Source organism: Moschus berezovskii, chromosome 4 (assembly GCF_049115385.1).
Source record: "Moschus berezovskii isolate FMDL1 chromosome 4, NW_MosBer_1.0, whole genome shotgun sequence".
In the NCBI taxonomy this organism is placed as follows: domain Eukaryota; kingdom Metazoa; phylum Chordata; class Mammalia; order Artiodactyla; family Moschidae; genus Moschus; species Moschus berezovskii.
In genome coordinates, this window is record NC_142463.1 from 104,698,735 (window position 1) to 104,715,755 (window position 17,021).

At 50.9% G+C, this 17,021-nt stretch overlaps 2 protein-coding genes across 11 annotated transcripts in view; one reads left to right on the forward strand and one right to left on the reverse strand.

Annotated features, from left to right (window-relative positions):
• The window catches only part of SETDB1 (SET domain bifurcated histone lysine methyltransferase 1), a 32,427-nt gene extending 24,942 nt beyond the window's left edge, over positions 1-7,485 (forward strand). For 5 of the 6 annotated variants that reach the window (XM_055401889.2, XM_055401893.2, XM_055401890.2 and 2 more), the window contains 8 exons: positions 2,498-2,667; positions 3,188-3,816; positions 4,660-4,688; positions 4,803-4,935; positions 5,423-5,588; positions 5,945-6,156; positions 6,412-6,500; positions 6,676-7,485. In XM_055401889.2, the coding sequence (XP_055257864.1) occupies positions 2,498-2,667; positions 3,188-3,816; positions 4,660-4,688; positions 4,803-4,935; positions 5,423-5,588; positions 5,945-6,156; positions 6,412-6,500; positions 6,676-6,793 (1,546 nt within the window). In that variant the 3' untranslated portion in view covers positions 6,794-7,485. Of the gene's footprint in view, positions 1-2,497; positions 2,668-3,187; positions 3,817-4,659; positions 4,689-4,802; positions 4,936-5,422; positions 5,803-5,944; positions 6,157-6,411; positions 6,501-6,675 lie in introns of those variants that run through there. The other variant, XM_088835740.1, reaches the window with a different exon arrangement.
• CERS2 (ceramide synthase 2) lies at positions 7,425-16,384 on the reverse strand. 5 transcript variants are annotated; one of them, XM_055401897.2, is made up of 11 exons: positions 16,226-16,384; positions 11,132-11,305; positions 10,592-10,709; positions 10,293-10,411; positions 10,006-10,063; positions 9,847-9,897; positions 9,518-9,610; positions 9,209-9,337; positions 8,891-8,997; positions 8,608-8,761; positions 7,425-8,429 (listed from the first exon to the last, which is right to left on the reverse strand). In XM_055401897.2, exons 2-11 carry the CDS (start codon positions 11,302-11,304, stop codon positions 8,289-8,291), a joined length of 1,143 nt encoding a protein of 380 aa, XP_055257872.1. In that variant the 5' UTR covers position 11,305; positions 16,226-16,384; the 3' UTR covers positions 7,425-8,288. The 5 variants fall into 5 exon arrangements, with proteins under 5 accessions (XP_055257872.1, XP_055257871.1, XP_055257876.1 ...); XM_055401896.2 differs by lacking the exon at positions 16,226-16,384 and adding an exon at positions 15,850-16,102; XM_055401901.2 differs by lacking the exon at positions 16,226-16,384 and adding an exon at positions 12,472-15,477.
• Between the last annotated feature and the right edge of the window lie 637 nt (positions 16,385-17,021).

Sequence of the window (17,021 nt, forward strand, 5' to 3'; positions counted from 1 at the left end):
TCCGGGAACCTGGATCCAGCTCCAAAGAAGAGGGAGGGGAATCCCACATGCCAGTGAAGTTAACAGGGCTTCCAGGCTGATAGCTGTGCACCAGATGTAGAGAACAGCCATTGTGAGAGCAGGTTAGACTTGGCTGCAGGAGAAACTTTCGGGAAAGGGGGTTTGATAGCCTGATGTGTCTGAGTATCATCAGGGGAAATCAGGACATAAATTTAAGCTGAATGCATATTGAAAAGTAAGCAAAGGAAAAGACAGCTATTGGCTCTGTTCTTGCCTGGAGAATCCCAGGGACAGCGGAGCCTGGTGGGCTGCCGTCCTATGGGGTCACACAGAGTCGGACAGGACTGAAGAGACTTAGCAGCAGCAGCAGCTTTAACTACATTGTATCATGTATGTTTTACTTGTAATAAAATTGAATCCTGTAACAGTGTTTAGATTTGATAATGCTGTGAGTGTTCATTATAGCTTTTTTATATGTTTGAAATGTTTCATAAAAGTATTTTCACATAACCACAAATATGTTCCTCCCCTGCTTAAAACTCTTTAAGAGCTTTCCACTGCACTTTGGATTTTATTCTGACTCTTCATCTTGGATCACAAGACAGTGTACTATCTGACCCCTTCCTATCTCTCTCCTTCCAAAACTGTTCCAGCCACACTGATACTCTTCAGTGCCTGGATCCAGTTCATCCAGTGTTTGCCAGCCTGCCTCAAGAGCCTTTGTACATACTGTGCCCTCTTCTTGGCATCCTTCCACTGTTGTTTGCATGATTATTTTCTTTAACCTTGAGCTCTCAGCTTTGCTCTCACCTCCTCAGAGAGACCTTTCCTGGTCACTCTAAAGCTAGGTCATTTTCACTCCTTTAATTCCCTCATTCAGAGTTTGTCCTTTTATAGTATCTGTGACAACTTTCATTTTATTCGTTGCCTTGTTTTTGGTCTCTTTTTCCATTAAGAGGTAATCTCCATGAGGGCAGGAACCTTGTTTCTCTTGCTTACCATTGTATCATCAGCAGATTTTTACCCAGTGTACCACACATAGTAACCTCTTAAATTCTGTCGAATGGATGAATGATGCTGTTAGCTGTTCTGAAAGTTTCATGTGGTGGTGGTTAGTAGTTGTTGTTCAGTCACTCAGTCCCGTCTGACTCTTCCAACCCTATGGACTGTATCCCGCAAGGCTCCTCTATCTATGTGATTTCCTAGGCAAGAATCCTGGGGTGGATTGCCATTTCTTTCTCCAGGGATCTTACCAACCCAGGGATTGAACCCACATCTCCTCCATTGGCAGGTGGGTTCTTTACCACTGAGCCACCAGGGAAGCCCTTGGTAGTGATTACAGCTGAATTCACATTCTGGCCTTGTCCTTTCCAAACTGATCCTGTTTTAGTTAACAGACGATATGAACGTTAATACCTTCCCAACCCCAGTAGGGTTTTAAGAGACCTAACAAAGTTGTTTCTTGATGTGGTATTGGTTACATGGTATGTTCAGTTTGTGAAAAACTGTGAGCTGCAGACTTTTACATATTCTTCTCTCTGTGTGTATTATGCTTTAATGTTTTCATAAATTGAAAAAATACCTTTATAGGCTGCTGTAAGTATAGAATAAGGGAATGTATGTAAAGCATTGATGTAATGCCAAACACAAAATATATCTGCTTGGTAAATAGAAGCTGCTGTTACTTTTGCCTAGAGAGATTTTACTGATGTCATCAACTGACGGTACTGTTGCCATCTTTCTAAAAGCAGCTGTCTTCCTTAAATTTACATAACAGGAAAATAAGAAATTAAATCGTAACACGAAGTAGAGCATAAAAATAGATACTCCCTAAAAATATAACAGTTTTCTCAGTGTATTATCTTCCTTTAATGTTGGTATTTACTAGCTCTCTCTGATTAACTTGAATAGTTTATTTTTTAAATAGTTGTAATACCTTAAACTAGATAGAAATGTGCTCCCTGAGAGGAGAGATCATGGCCTTTCCCATTGCTGTTTTCCCACTCTCTAGTACAGCTCTTGGTGTTTAATAAATGTTCACTGAATAAAAGAATGAAAATCAACTTTACCAAAAGCAAGAGTCCCGTGAACTTCCAGTTCCTCGTCTTTTGCTCCCTTTCAGTATCTATTATATGGGCTTCTGATTTCCTTAAATATATTTTATTGTATCTGTTTCTACAGGCTGACTTATTTTAACGGCTCTTAATCCATATTCACATTCTGGTTCACTTAGTTTTTCTCGCGGTGGTATGCATTCTTTTATTCACTGTTACTGTCTTTAGTGCTATAAATATCTGTATTAATCACTTTTCCCCCTTCTGAGTTATTTCTTGAAGCTGTATTTCCAAACAAATCGAAGCGCATAGACAGTTCAGTAAGTCTGCTTATTTAGATCATTACCTGATAAATGATGACACCTTAAAAATTGTAACAGTTCTGTGGATGTAACAGATGCTCTAGTGATCATGTTATGATTGATTTTATTGTGATCTCCCAGAGTTTATGAGTGTAACAAACGCTGCAAATGTGACCCTAACATGTGCACAAACCGGTTGGTACAGCATGGCCTGCAAGTTCGTCTGCAGCTCTTCAAGACCCAGAACAAGGGCTGGGGTATCCGTTGCTTGGATGACATTGCCAAAGGCTCCTTTGTCTGTATTTATGCAGGTTGGTGATGAAAGGGTTGCTTTCTGGGGTTAGAACATGGTGGAACATTGAATCAGAGACAAGTTGAATTTAAGAATAAAATGCTTAACCTGTGAACTAGGAGAAAGAAGAAGACAGGATTTTCTTCTATAAAGAACATGAGTGATGTGCCTGTCTGGGTGGATCAGGAAGGGTCAAAAGTGCTTCCGGAGAACAAGAACGAAAAGGGATGAAATTGTGGACATGTTTCATCAGAGAGAGACATGGTTTTAGAAAAAATGGCATGTGTCATTTTTTCCCACATCACTCCACCCAGAGATTTAGCATAACTTAGGAAGAATGGGGTGGCAGAAAGGGCAAGATTTAAAACTCCCCTTACTCTCACAGCTAAGACACTAAGGAGGAGGTATCATCAAAGAGAAACAGGAGACCATAATGAATGTTATTTGACTCTGTACTATGGGGCTGGGTATTGATGAAATGAACTTCACTCTTTCTAAAAGCTCCTCATAACCCTGGAAGGCTTTCTCTTCATTCCCAGGGAAGATCCTGACAGATGACTTTGCTGACAAGGAGGGCCTAGAAATGGGTGATGAGTACTTTGCCAATCTGGACCATATTGAGAGCGTGGAGAACTTCAAGGAGGGGTATGAGAGTGATGCCCCCTGTTCCTCTGACAGCAGTGGTGTAGACTTGAAGGACCAGGAAGATGGCAACAGCGGTACCGAGGACCCCGAGGAATCCAATGACGACAGCTCAGATGACAACTTCTGTAAGGACGAGGACTTCAGCACCAGCTCGGTGTGGCGCAGCTACGCTACCCGACGGCAGACCCGGGGCCAGAAGGAGAATGGATTGTCCGAGATGTCTTCCAAGGACTCTCGACCCCCAGACCTGGGGCCCCCACATATTCCTGTCCCTCCATCAATCCCTGTAGGTGGCTGCAATCCACCTTCCTCTGAAGAGACACCTAAGAACAAAGTGGCCTCGTGGTTGAGCTGCAACAGTGTCAGTGAAAGTGGCTTTGCTGACTCTGATAGCCTTTCATCCTTCAAGACTAGTGAAGGTGGGGAAGGCCGCGCTGGGGGAGGCAGAGGGGAAGCTGAGAAGGCTTCCACCTCAGGGCTGGGCTTCAAGGATGAGGGAGACATCAAGCAGGCCAAGAAAGAGGTAAGCAGTGACAGGGAACTCTGAGATTTGTGGCTGTTATATAAGTTTGATGTGGTGACAAACTTAATGCAATCTAACCACAAGACCATGAGTGCTTTTGTTATTGTTTTTGACCATGCCACATGGCTTAGGGATCTTAGTTCCTTGACCAGGGATTGAACTTGTGTCCCCTGCAGTGGAAGCACAGAGTTCTAACCACAGGATTGACTGCCAAGGAACTCTCTCACCACGCGTCTTCACATTCAGATGATTTATTTGATGGATTTCTATGGCAAACCTGATTAATCTTCTCCCTAATACATTCCTGTAGTGGTGTAGTTGCTAAGTCATGTCTGATTCTTGCGACCCCATGTTTGTTTAAAGAACCAAATTATTTTAAAATCAGCCTGCTGTGGGGAAAGTACCTGATTAATTCCAAAGTGGAGGATTTAAAAAAAAAAATTTTTTTTTAACTGCTACCTCAATTTATCTACATCATTGCTTTCATTATAGTAGAAAAACAAGAATTGATTTTAACATTTTTAATGATGTTGACACTTAGCACATTACAGGTGGTGAACAGTCCCTTGTCCTTGGAATATTCTGCCCATGGTGTTTTCCATGCACATTTTGTAATCTCCTATTATTGGGAACGGTTAAAGACCCCTCCCAGTGGGGCTTCCTGATGAAAATCATCATTATTCTCAAGTTGGAGAGTAATTTCTCCACACACATCCCATTTTAGATAGTGTACCTCTCGCTGGCTGGTATCTTTAGAGGTCATCTGAGGTGAAGTCTACGGTTGTTGGATATATTATCTAGAACCATGGAAATACTCAGCCGTTCACTTGCTCTGTTTTCCAGGACCCTGATGACCGAAACAGGATGTCGATGTAAGTGCCTCACTTTTTTACCTGTTTCCAAATCTTCCTTTTCTTGAGCCTACAAAAGCGGCCTAAGAAACAGCCAGTAAACCTGACCCCTCTCATGTCTTCCTCTCCCATCAGAGTTACTGAAAGCTCTCGAAATTATGGTTATAATCCTTCTCCTGTGAAGCCTGAAGGACTTCGCCGCCCACCAAGTAAGACTAGTATGCATCAGAGCCGACGACTCATGGCCTCTGCTCAGTCAAACCCTGATGTAAGTGACCTTTCTCAAGCTGTACCTTACCCAGCCTCCTGTTTTACTCTAGAGTGTGAGTAAAGGAACATTCTTCTCATGTCATCAAATCTGTCACCATAATCACTGTTGGATATTTTCTTGTTTCTCTGGTCTTGACTTCCTGTCTCATTTTCCTTCATCCAGCATCTACTCTCGCTATAGTCTCAACCCCTTCCTGCCTAACTGTACCTAAAAGCAGGGATTCCAAGGGGCCCTTTCCATTAACTTGCTTTTTTTTTTATTATTTTTTCGCTTCACCGGGTCCCAGTTGCTGCATGCGGGATCTTCCATCTCCCTTGCAGCATGGAGAATCTTTTTTAGTTGCAGCTTGTGGGATCCAGTTCCCTGACCAGGGATCCACAACAGGCCCCCTCTGCTGGGAGTGTGGAATTCCAGCCACTGGACCACCAGGGAAGTCCCTCTCCATTTACTCTTAGTCCTTCTTTTCATCCTTCTGCTTCCTCAGGATATCCTGACCCTGTCCAGCAGCACAGAAAGTGAGGGGGAAAGCGGGACCAGCCGGAAGCCTACTGCTGGCCAGACTTCAGCCACAGCCGTGGACAGTGATGATATCCAGACCATCTCCTCTGGCTCTGAAGGGGATGACTTTGAGGACAAGAAGAACATGTCTGGTAGTCTGGAAGAATTTGTGGGGTAGTAGGAAGGAACTAGTAGGGGGAAAATTCAGATCCTAAGAATTGAAGCATCCCTGGGAAGATTCCCTGACTCCCAGCTAACCTGTTAATGTGTGACATATCCCCTCCCTCTCTTCTTTCCAGTTCCCTATTCTTTTCCCTCTGCTCCTGTATCCAGCAGATCTAATCCTGCTTGAAAAAACCTGCCCCCTTGGGCCTTTGCCGCAGAGTCCCAGCTTATTGGTATTCCTGAGGTGCATTGGGTGGGATAAAAATGGAAGCAGGGAAAAAAAGGAAGTAGAAGGTCCATCATGAGGTAGGGTGGACCTAGCCCCATTCTTCTCCTTGTCCAGGTCCAATGAAGCGCCAAGTGGCAGTAAAATCCACCCGGGGTTTTGCTTTGAAATCGACCCATGGGATTGCCATTAAATCAACCAATATGGCATCCGTGGAAAAGGGGGAGAGTGCACCCGTTCGTAAGAACACACGCCAGTTCTATGATGGGGAGGAGTCTTGCTACATCATCGATGCCAAGCTTGAAGGCAACCTGGGCCGCTACCTCAATGTAAGACCCCTTTCGCTCACCTGTATGTGCTGGTTATCCCCTAGTCCTCACATTTCTAGTTCTTTTAAATGCAACTACATAAACCCACCTTTTCTCATTATAAATTCTTGATTGCAGAGGATCTTAGAAGAGGTGGCTTTCAAAATTTGTTGCCATGGGAGGATCAAATGGCAGTTTTCATCCAGCTCTCACTTACCCCACAAAACCAGATTCTGTTTCCTTGGTTCTTAAGTGAATCTGTACTTAAACTTACAGCATAGTTGCAGCCCCAACCTGTTTGTCCAGAATGTCTTCGTGGATACTCATGATCTCCGCTTCCCATGGGTGGCCTTCTTTGCCAGCAAGTAAGAGGGAATCAGGAAAGGGGATGGGTGGGTGGGAAGAGTCCAGGTTGGGGAGGGGCCAGGACATTCAAAGGGCCTCTCTTCCATCTGTGATCCATCTCCCTGTGCACATTCAGTCATCGCAGGCCTGGGTTTCTGCTGTTTGACCACACCCCTTCCTCCTCTTCCTCTTCAGGAGAATCCGGGCTGGCACAGAGCTTACCTGGGACTACAACTATGAGGTGGGCAGCGTGGAAGGCAAGGAGCTGCTTTGCTGCTGCGGGGCCATTGAATGCAGAGGGCGTCTTCTTTAGAGGACAGCCTTCCTCCTAACCTTCTGAACTTTCCTGAGCTGCCCTTTTCCTCAGGAACTGGGTCTTCCTGACTGTTGAATTCTGACCCCCAAGTTTCTAGTCTAGCTACTCCCCAGCTTCTAGTAGATAGAAATGGGGGTTCTGGATCAGGAGACCCCTTCCACTGTGGTGCTAGCAGGCAGGGCCCCTCCCCTGCCTCCCGAGGCACTGGGGGTAGGAGAGGTTACCACTCTAACCTGGGCCTGACATCCCTTCAGTCCTCCTGTGGCTCACCCCTCCCCTCCTACATTTGTTCAAATGTTCATTCTTCTAACAGACTTTATTCCTAGAATGAAGGCTGTGTGTTTTACTGTCCCTGGTTTGTATTGTTTCTTGAAAGTCTTTTAACAAGATGTTAAAACTAAGACTGTGATTTGATTTCTTTCCCTCAGCTCCCAGTTCTAGGTCTTGATGAGAGATGAGTTTTTCCCCCATCCTTCCCAACAGGTAGCTGTCATTAATCCTGACCTTTCTCTACTTTTGCTTTTTGTTATTTGCCATGTGATATTTTTTAATGTTACATAACCTTGAGGAAGACTACCTAAGTTTATTCAGTTGATCACTCTGCTCAGTTCTTAAGAGTCTCAAACACTTGTTGCCATGTTTTACTTAATCTTTAATATATTTTAATTAAAAAAAAACCATTAACAGTACATTTTGGTCTGAAGTGGTCCCTCTGCTGAAATGCCAGGTAGGTGCTAGCTGTAATTCAGGCTTTAAAACCCAAACCCCAAATGTTTAATAAATAAAAATTAGAACTAGTTGCCATTCTACTCCAAACCAGCTAGCCTAGGGAAAGAGGCCAGAGAAAGGAGGCAGTAAGATCTTGGACCTGTGACTGCAGGGACAGCTGGCAGAGAAGTAACAGAAGACTGAGCAGTCCACGTTGTGGCCCCCACTTTTTGGCAGAGGTAGGATAAGGGTCACGTGCCCCCGCCTACACTCGGTTCATTTGGATCTTAGAAGGGAAAAAGTTAAGTCAGCTCAGCTTTGGTTTCTGGTCCAAGTTAGGGAGATTAGAAAGGTGAGCCTTGGTCCAACTTTGGCAGAATGAGGCCCACAGGTGGGACAGTAAGGCACGACCCTGGCTCTGGAGGTCAGGGAGTCAAAGGCAGACAGACAAGGCCAGATTCTGAGAGTAAGGAATGTGAATTATAACCCCCACCCCCAGAACTGAGGAAAGGTCTCAAAATCAATAGAAAGGACAACTTGGAAAATAAGACCAACCCCCCTCCCCCAACAAAGGCTATAACCAGCCTCCCCATTCCTGGAGATAGGCTGATTAGAATTTGGTTTAAAGGCAACTGGGTGACAGAAGCAGGGGGTGGGGTCACAGAGAAGAGAACACGCGCCTCTTGCTTTCTCCTCCTCCCCAGAGTTTAAAGTGACCCTGTGGGGAGGGTGGGGTATTTCCTTGGCTTTATACATTAATCTGAGGGGCAGCAGGGACAATGGTTCAGTCATTCTTACGATGGTTGTTGTTGAGGATGGGGTGGCCATTCGCCAGGGGCCGGTTCTTTGCTCCTCCCCCAGCTGCAACCTCCTCCCCCTCTGAGCTCTCTGTTTCTTCCCGGTCACTGCGTTCATCTTCTACTACCTGTGAAAGGGATAAGCTGGGTTACAAACCCCTAAGGACTGCCTCTCTCGGTGGGCTTATTCCAGCTATACCCAGGGCCCCACAGCAGGTTTTAGAGGGTTGCTGATATGGGAGGGAATTTGGGCCGATCCTAGAGTTGACGGTAGTAGGGCCTACAGAATGGGGACAGAACCATCACCTTTCCAGTTATGAACTTGTGGGCCATGCGCAAAATGAGGTAGGCCCAGAAGATATGCAGCAGCTGTAGCACTCCCATCATGAAATTGAAGAAGTAATAGCCAAAGAAGGCAGGGTAGAGCTCCAGTGGGTACACCAGCGTGCAGTGCAGGATCCTTGGGATGGGGAGAGACAAGAACTGTTAACACAGAAAGGAGGGGGCCAAGACTGAGGATAGACAGATGCAGCTGGGGAGAAGAGTCCTGATTTCTTCAAACAGGAGTCTAGTCTGGTATCCTACTCACCAGAAGGGCAGGATGACCAGTCGGGTGATGATGAAGACAATGGCGAAGACGATGAAGATGTTGTTGCAGGTGTTTTTCCATCCCGCATAGTTAAACATCTTGGCCGACTGTGTAGATAGCCCCCACCTATCATCACGGGCTCCTGACTCCCACACGCACTCATACATACATCCCACTTCCCACACTAGCTCTGTGCCCCCACCTCCTTGGTCCCAGGAACATCCACGCCCACCCACCACTACCCCAGAAAAAGGATAGAGGGACGGAAGAACCTGCACCAGGGTCTATAGGCTTGAAGAAATGCCCAGGAAGCCTGACCTCTAGCAGGTAGTCAGAAGAGTCATGCAGAGCCATGATAAGAGTCCCTGCTCGGACGTAATTGGCAAACCAGGAGAAACTAATGAGGATGATGGTGGCCACATGATGGATGATCTGCTCCTTGAAATCCTGTAGAAAAGATGCAGCCTCCAGAGGACTGTTTCCTGTTCCCTAGCTTCTGTTCTTCCCCCTTGTCTTTAATGCCACTCATCCCACAACTCCATCCAAAGCACCCAGAAGTCAAAGGGGAGGTCGTTCCTACCGGGCTTCATTTTGGCTCCTACTCAATGGCACAGTCCCATGACCCACCTTTCGCTTGACATCAGAAGCGATGCTGAAGAGCAAGGACCAGTAGAAAGACAGTTCAATCATGTAGTACCAATACTGGGAAGGGATGATGCTCTGAGAGAGAAAAGAGGAGGGTTAATGGACCCAGAGCCGCTGGACCCAACAGCCTCCCCTCTCCAAACCCAGCCTTCCCTGCACTGAAGATTAACACCATGACTGCAGTCCCTTCTGCCACGGGTCTGAGATCAGCTCTTCACAAGGATGTATATGTCCTGATCCTATCCGCCACTGATTCTCACCCCACGTAAGGCTTAATTAACCCATATGAGGAATCAGGACCCATCACACACCTGTATGGGATATCCCTCCCAAACTTTCCTCAGGTCATAGAACCAGGGTTTCTGCAGAGAGATGGTGAGAGGTTAGAGGAGGAGGCACCTAAATTCTGGGCCTCACCCCACCCTGCCAGAGAACCTACTCCCCCCGACCCCCAAGTCATCCCCACTCACGTCTACAATGACAGCCGTGCCGGCAATGAAAGCAATCAGGTAAAATGTGAATCTCCAGCTGGAAGAGGAAGCAGAAATGGCTAGGAGAGTGGAATGGAAGAATGGCACAGCCCTCCAAGCAACCCCCAAATCCCTGCCCCCAGATACCCTCTCAAGGATATATTCAACCAAATGCCCCTCCTCACCTGGGAATAATCTCTCCATGTACAGCTGTGGCCCACCCCTCCCAGCAAAACACATCAGACCTTGCTCTGCCACCCAGTTTCTCTTGCCTCAATTTCCCCTACCTTGCCTCTCGGAACTTCTTGAGGAGACTGGGCCGGTCCTGGTTGCGACGGCGGCGGAACCAGCGCTCTACCTGGCGGCCAGAGAGCCCGCTCTGCCGTGACAGAAGCTCTACATCTGCCTGGGTGGAGTGAGAAGCCTATTATGTTCCGCTTCACTCGCCCTCCCCGCCCCTCTGCCAGTGATGACCCAAGTCGACCCCGTCTGAAGGGAAGGGGAGATGCCTTCCCAACTCTTCACCCCATCTCCTCACTCCCTACCAGGACTCAGTAACTCCCAGAACAGGGTCTGCAACTCATACCTGTTTGGGCTGCTTGCCACTGGTCATGTAGAAATGCTCCAAAGTAGGGTTGGGAGGTGCCCGCAGCCGGGTTTTCTCTTTGACATTCAGGAGGGCAGCCAGTGGTGTAGCCACGTAACTGGGGAAGGGACAGGAGTGAAGGATGTCGGACTCTTGAAGCAGGCAAGCCTGGTAGCCCCTAAACTAGGGAGCCTGGAGGGGGATACTGCAAGCTCGAGCAACTTTATCCTGGGCCTCAGTTTCCCGGCAACCCCTTCTCTGGCTGCCTTGGGCTGCCCATAGCTGACAAAGCTGCCTGTGTTCACTAGCCACCAGGCGGGTGGAGGGCAAGAACAAATAACCATTGAAGGAATGGGCCTGGGGGTGCTGAGCCCTCAGAAAGACAATGCTGCCTTTAGTGGGGGGCACACAGTAGGCAGGGACCTGGGTGGTGAGAACACCAGTGTGCAGGACCAATTAAACAGCAAGAGACAAACTTGAAGTACAAGAAACTGCGGCTGGGAGCCAGGGAAGGCACTGGGGGTAGGTTGGTATGCTCACAGCTCAAAGAAGTATCGAATGATGAGGAAGAGCAAGGCCAGGGGTAGTGTGATATAGAGGTCAGAGGCTTTGGCGTAGACACGTCCATCTCGGTCTTCTAGATCCGCCCAGGTTAAGTTCACAGGGAGCCACAGCCGTTCCCACCAGAAGTAGTCATGTAAGGTCTGGAGCATCCTGAGTGAGGAAGGCAGTAGGGGGCATCAAAGCAGGCAGCAGTGCGGAAAGAGAGATGACAATTTTCACAGTGTAACAAAAGGAGCAGGGGCAAAGACTCAAGCCCTGGGCTCTGGTCTGGGCCATGTGGACAAATCAGTGTGCCCATCTGTAGTATACTGGCTTTCCAGTTCTAACAGTTACTCTTAATATCAACCAAAGGTGATGCTAACATCCCCTGGAAGTCCTGATTCCCTAGACTTAAGAACCTTGGGGTCTCCTCATCATTTTGCTATTCTCACATGGAAACTAGACAGGATCTAGACCTAGACGCCGTGGCCCAAAATCTTAAGTGAAATCAGAGTCATCCTCCCTTCCCCCCACCCTCCAACCTCTTCCTAGAGCTCCCAAGTGTTAGTCTCAGTCATATCTGACTCTCTGTAACTTTATGGACTATAACCCGCCAGGTTTCTCTGTCCATGAAAACTCCCCAGGTAAGAATACAGGAGTCGGTAGCCAATCCCTTCTCCAGGGGATCTTCCTGATGCAGGGATCAAACCCAGGTCTCCTGCACTGCAGGCAGATTCTTTACCATCTGAACCACCAGAGCTCCCAAATCAACCCATAACTGAAGCTTCCTTGCCAGGGAGCCCAAGAAAGGATTGCAGGGCTGAGGCAAGACCTTCCTCCCCCCTTCCCTATAATCCACTGAGGCAGCAGGTCCTAGGGAAAAATTAAGAGGCCAGAATAAACCAAAATTATGCCCCCAAATAGTGCTGAGCTCAAGGACAATCAATGGACATCAAAATACTGCACACAAGATTAATAGCCCATGCCCAAGCCATCCATTCCCAAACATAAGGCAGAAGAACTCTATGTGAAGCCTATTCTCAGAAACAAAATGAAGACAAGGCTGCAGGAAGTCAGGAGTTGGAGGACAGAGAGTCGATACAGCGGACTAAGACATCTGGTAGAATTAGGAGCTATTTTGTATTAAGGCTCCTCTAGAAAACAAAATACTAGTCTGCTCAGGGAACACCCATCACAAATACTATCAGTGCTCAGGAAAGAGCTGCTGCTTTGTACCACCTCCCTCCCCTGTTTCGTCCACGGAAAGAGAAAGCATCTATAGGGTGGTGGTGACCACCTGGATACCCGAATGAAGGAGTGTACGATCTGAGGCTCACGCAGGGATAGCAGCTGCTTGGAGCTGAGAGAAGCAGCAAGATGATCCTGTAGAATCAGCAATGCTGGTTCACACAACAACTGGCAGTCCGAGGACTCAGCAGTGAACCCAGTGGGATGCCAAGGGCAAAGCTTCCAGGCTACCAAGCCCTCATCCTCCCAGGAGGGAGGCCAGGTGGGCGGTCTCCAGGCTGGCCTTGAGACTAAAAGCTGACACAGAAGGAAGGTGGTCCCCTCCCAGCTGCGGAGGAAAGAGAGTTGGGAGATTGTTCTCTGCTGTGAACTGGAGACCAACTGGTGCCTCGCTGAAGGCTGATCATATCACAGCTGAGCTGGGCTGCTCCTCCAACAGCTCCGCCCCCACCCACCACAGAAGCGCTTGCGAAATCCCTCTCAGCCTGTCACGGGTCAGTATTTCAGCTCAAGGACTTTACCCTCTTGTCCCCACTCCTGGTCACTGCTCTTTCAGATGAAAGCAGAGGGCAGCCCTGACAGTAAAGGAGTTTCAGCTCCACCCGCCCCCAACAGCACACTTACGCGCGCGCACACACACACACACACACACACATTCCAAGCCTCAGCTACTGAGTACACTGCCCCTTCCCTCTCCACCTTGGCCAGAATAAATATTTAATTAGGTAAAGAGATGGAAGTCTTTGGAACCGAACAAAACTAAACGCAGTTATCACAGAACTCTCCCCACACGGCAGTGCGCGCAGACACACTTTTCTCTTTGGGAGAAGCTGCCGAAAATTTAGTAGAGAAGGGACAAGGCAGAAAGCCTGCATGCTGTGGCACACCTCCGGCTCTTCTTGCCACCTTCTTTGCTTAGTCTGATTGGAGGTGAAGAAACAAACCTGACTCAGTCACCTGACTGCTAGTCCCTTGGAGCCCAATTTGTCCTCCATTGAGGACTAAAGCCAAGGGTACTGTCTGGCCTAGACATTGGGCCCCATTCCTACCCTGGTCAGTGGAAACCGGCAGGTAAGTTCCTTTTGTCACAGATATTTTGAGGATTAAAGATTCAGAGGGCTGACTGGGATCCTGGAGGCTAAGAGTAGAGTCCCTCTCCATGACTCCCGGGGGCCCAAGAATGCCTCATGCCTACAAAGAAGGTGAGGAGCTGCAGAAGCAGGCAGAAAGTCAGAGATGGGTCAAGGGCAAGCACCTGGACAGTGCAACTATCTCAATCCCAGGACTGAGCACCTGGCCCCTGCCTGCTCCAAGCAGGGAGAGTAGAAGATGGTGTGAGCAGAGAGTGTGATGTGTCGGGAGTTCTGAATGCGGGCTCTCTCACACTGGGTTTCAGGCTTTCTGTGACCACAACCCTCCCCTACTGCCCAGCACTTCCATTAGCAGAGGAGCGGTGGCCTGGACCCTGCCCCTCACCCCCTGGGGCCTAGCCCAGCAGGAACAGGCACCAGATTCAGCAGGGTCAGGACTTCGGACTCCATGTGAGGGGGAAGGGAAGACAACAGGGGCTTGTGGGCCAGGCCCGCCGGCTGCACCTACACACCCCACAGAACCAACCAGTCCACTCCTAGTGGCGTCCCTGGCACACCAAGCCAAGCAATGGATCCCACAAACAAAAAGGTGGGTCAAGAAAAGGGGATGTGCCTTCATGTCAGGGAGACAACCTTGCTTTTCTGGGTCACATTACTTAATTTCCTGGTGGAGAAAATCATACCTATAGGTATTTTTCCACTCAAACGATTTACTCCCACACACACATGAAGAGAAATAGGGTGTGTGCATGTGTATGTGTCTCTGTCTCTCTCACGCACAAATACACCTGCCTCAGAGACACAGACACCACTTCATGAAGCACAGGCTGGAGAACGGCCAGCTGAGCAGGGATTTCATGGGCATTGGATTACCAGGAACTTGAACAGAGCTCCACCCAGCTGCTACCTTTTGCCCCAACTCTGACTGACCCGTCCCAGACTCTCACAGACAGATGAAAAGGGGCAGAGAATCCCCAAGGGGGACTTGTAGACCCAGTCTGCTAGGAGGGCAGAAGTTTGAGGCTATGAGGAAGAGATCTCAGACTCAATGTGATTAAAATCCCAACAGCTCTCAGAGTTTGGAGAAATAATTGAAGAAGATACAATAAGATCAGTTAGGGAAGATAGAGTGACAAAGACAGGATCCCAGAGGCTCCCAGCTTTCACTGGAGCCTGAGGGACTACAGAAAAGAATGGAAAGAAGTGGAAGAGGACCTGAATAGCCCACCTTGCTGAAAACTTTTTCAGGCAGCTACACCAGGTCACAAACTAGAAAGCTGTGAGCAATGGATGAAGCCACGAAGAGGTGTGTCATCTCTCCAGGCTGAAGTAGAGGTCTCAAAATTTTAGTTTTTCTGCGGTCCCAACACAGCTAAAGACTGCAAGAGACTACAGCCCCCAGGGGGAGAGAATGACTGGCAAGTTCAAGAAGTCGATGGGGATGGGAGCGGGGCGTGCTAACGGCACAGTGAAGGACCGGCCAGCCTGCGGCCAGGAACAGGGGAAAGTGAAGGCCCTCCCTCCCAGGGGGAAAGCTGGCCAAAGGCCCCAGTGAAGGGAGTAGATTGTAGGGTACCAAGGAAGACAAGGAACTCTCTCTCTTCAGAACAGGGTTTGTGCAGGTATGATTAGGGTCAGGCCCTGAGGGAGGAGACTGCAGACAAGTCCTTACCCTTAGGAGCTCCATCACAAGCCCAGTCAGCCACCCACATTAGGCCCAGCCACCTGGACTGTGCTGTGGGACTGCAACCTCCGCTAACACAGATGTGGAAGTGACTGCCTGCTGGAGGCCTTTCCTGATTCACTTCTCCGGAAAGAGGGCTCACTCCATTCCTCAGGATCCTCAGAACCCCTATCTCCTGTACCTGGCAACTCAGGTGAAGGATCAGATTTTGACACCAAGAGTCCACCTTAGGAAGTGAACCTCTAAACTCAGGCCAAAGATTAAACCACGCACATGCAATTAACCTACTTGCCGGAGAGCCTCCGGGCCAGAAATTAGCAAGGTGAGGCCCAGAAAACCAGTTTCACCAGCAGCTCCCCCTACCCCTGCCCCACACACCCCATAACGGTATAAGAGCCTTAGCCACGGGGCGGGGGCCAGGGACAGACACTCTGAGCCACTCCTTCCTGTTTCCCGTTAAGCACATGGACGCTCCGACCTCCCTCCCGGAGTGGGCACTGTGAACCGATCAGAAAAAGCAAGACCCTTCACTCTCCTCTCCCTCGAGCCACGGGATCCGCCAGCCAGGGGGCTCTCTGCCAGGCAGGGGGCTCTCGTGCAACTGCTCACCGGACTTTCTCCTCCCCAACAAAAGGGCGCCGGGGGCTCGGCCGTCCGTGGGCAGCCCCGCGTCCCCAACTCCCAGCTCCTACCTGTTGCCCAGGAGGACTCCTCCGGGCTCCGGGCGCCGCTCGAGGAGGCCCGGGCGCCCGGCCAGCCTGCCCTCGGGCGGCGCTGGGGGCCCGGCCGCTCCCGCGAGGCGCTCCGGCCCGCCCTCCGCCAGGCCCGCCGCCGCCATGAGCGCGCCTGGCAGAGGCCCCCGAGCCAGCGGCGCCGCCGAGCGCCCGGCCGCCCGAGGGTGCGCGCCCGCGCCCCGCTCCGCTCCACGGCCCGCTCCCGGCCCCGCCAGGCCCTGTCCGCCCAGCCGCGTCCTCGCGGCCCCGCAGTTCGCCCAACTTTTCCGCGCCCCGCGCCGCCCCCCGCGCTGCGCGCGGCGCCGCGGACCCCCGGGCGCGGGTCCCGACTCACTCGGCGGCGGCGGCGTCGCGGAGCTGGCCCGGCCGGGAGCCGCTGCTCCGTCTCTCCCCTCGTCCGAGCTCCGGGCCCCCTTCGGACTGGCTCCGCTCGCTCCTCTCCTCCCCCTTCCGCCCGCCCGCCTGCCCGCTCCCTCCCTCCTCCTCCTCCTCCCGCCGCCCGCCGAGCCCAGCCGAGCCGAGAGCGAGCCCAGCCAGCCCGGGAAAGAAAGGCCGCGAGCAACACAGGAGCCGGGAGACTGGGCGTGGGCCTGCGGCCCGGCGGCGGAAGGGGAGAGGAGGGCGGGCGGCGGGCGGCGGCGGGGCCCGGGCCTCCGCGCGGGGTAGCCGCGCCCAGCCCCCGCCGCCCGCCGCCGCCCCCTCCCCGGCCGGGGGCGGGTGGTGGAATCGAGGGAGCCGAGCCCTCGCTGCACCCGGCGGGCGGCGGAGCCCCACCGCAGGCGCTGCACCGGGGGGAAGAAGCCCCCGATGAGGGAGACTGTGGGGTCTCCCAGCCTCTGGTCTCTCGGTTAGGGGCGCGCTCCGAGGACCCCGGGACAAACCCGCGAGGGGCGAGGGGCGCGGAACGGCCGTGCCCCTGCCCGACCCCGGCAGCCCCCAACCGCGGCCCTCGCCCTCCGGCCGGCTGCGGCCCCCAGTTCTCTCAGCGGCCCGACCGATGGCCGCACTTCCCACCACCAGCCCCACCGGGCAGCGGAGGGAGGAGGGCGCCCCGGCTCCCGGCGCGCGCAGCCCCTGCGGGTCCTTCCCAAGGGCCGCGCGCCGAGGCCCAGCACCTCTCCAGGACCGAC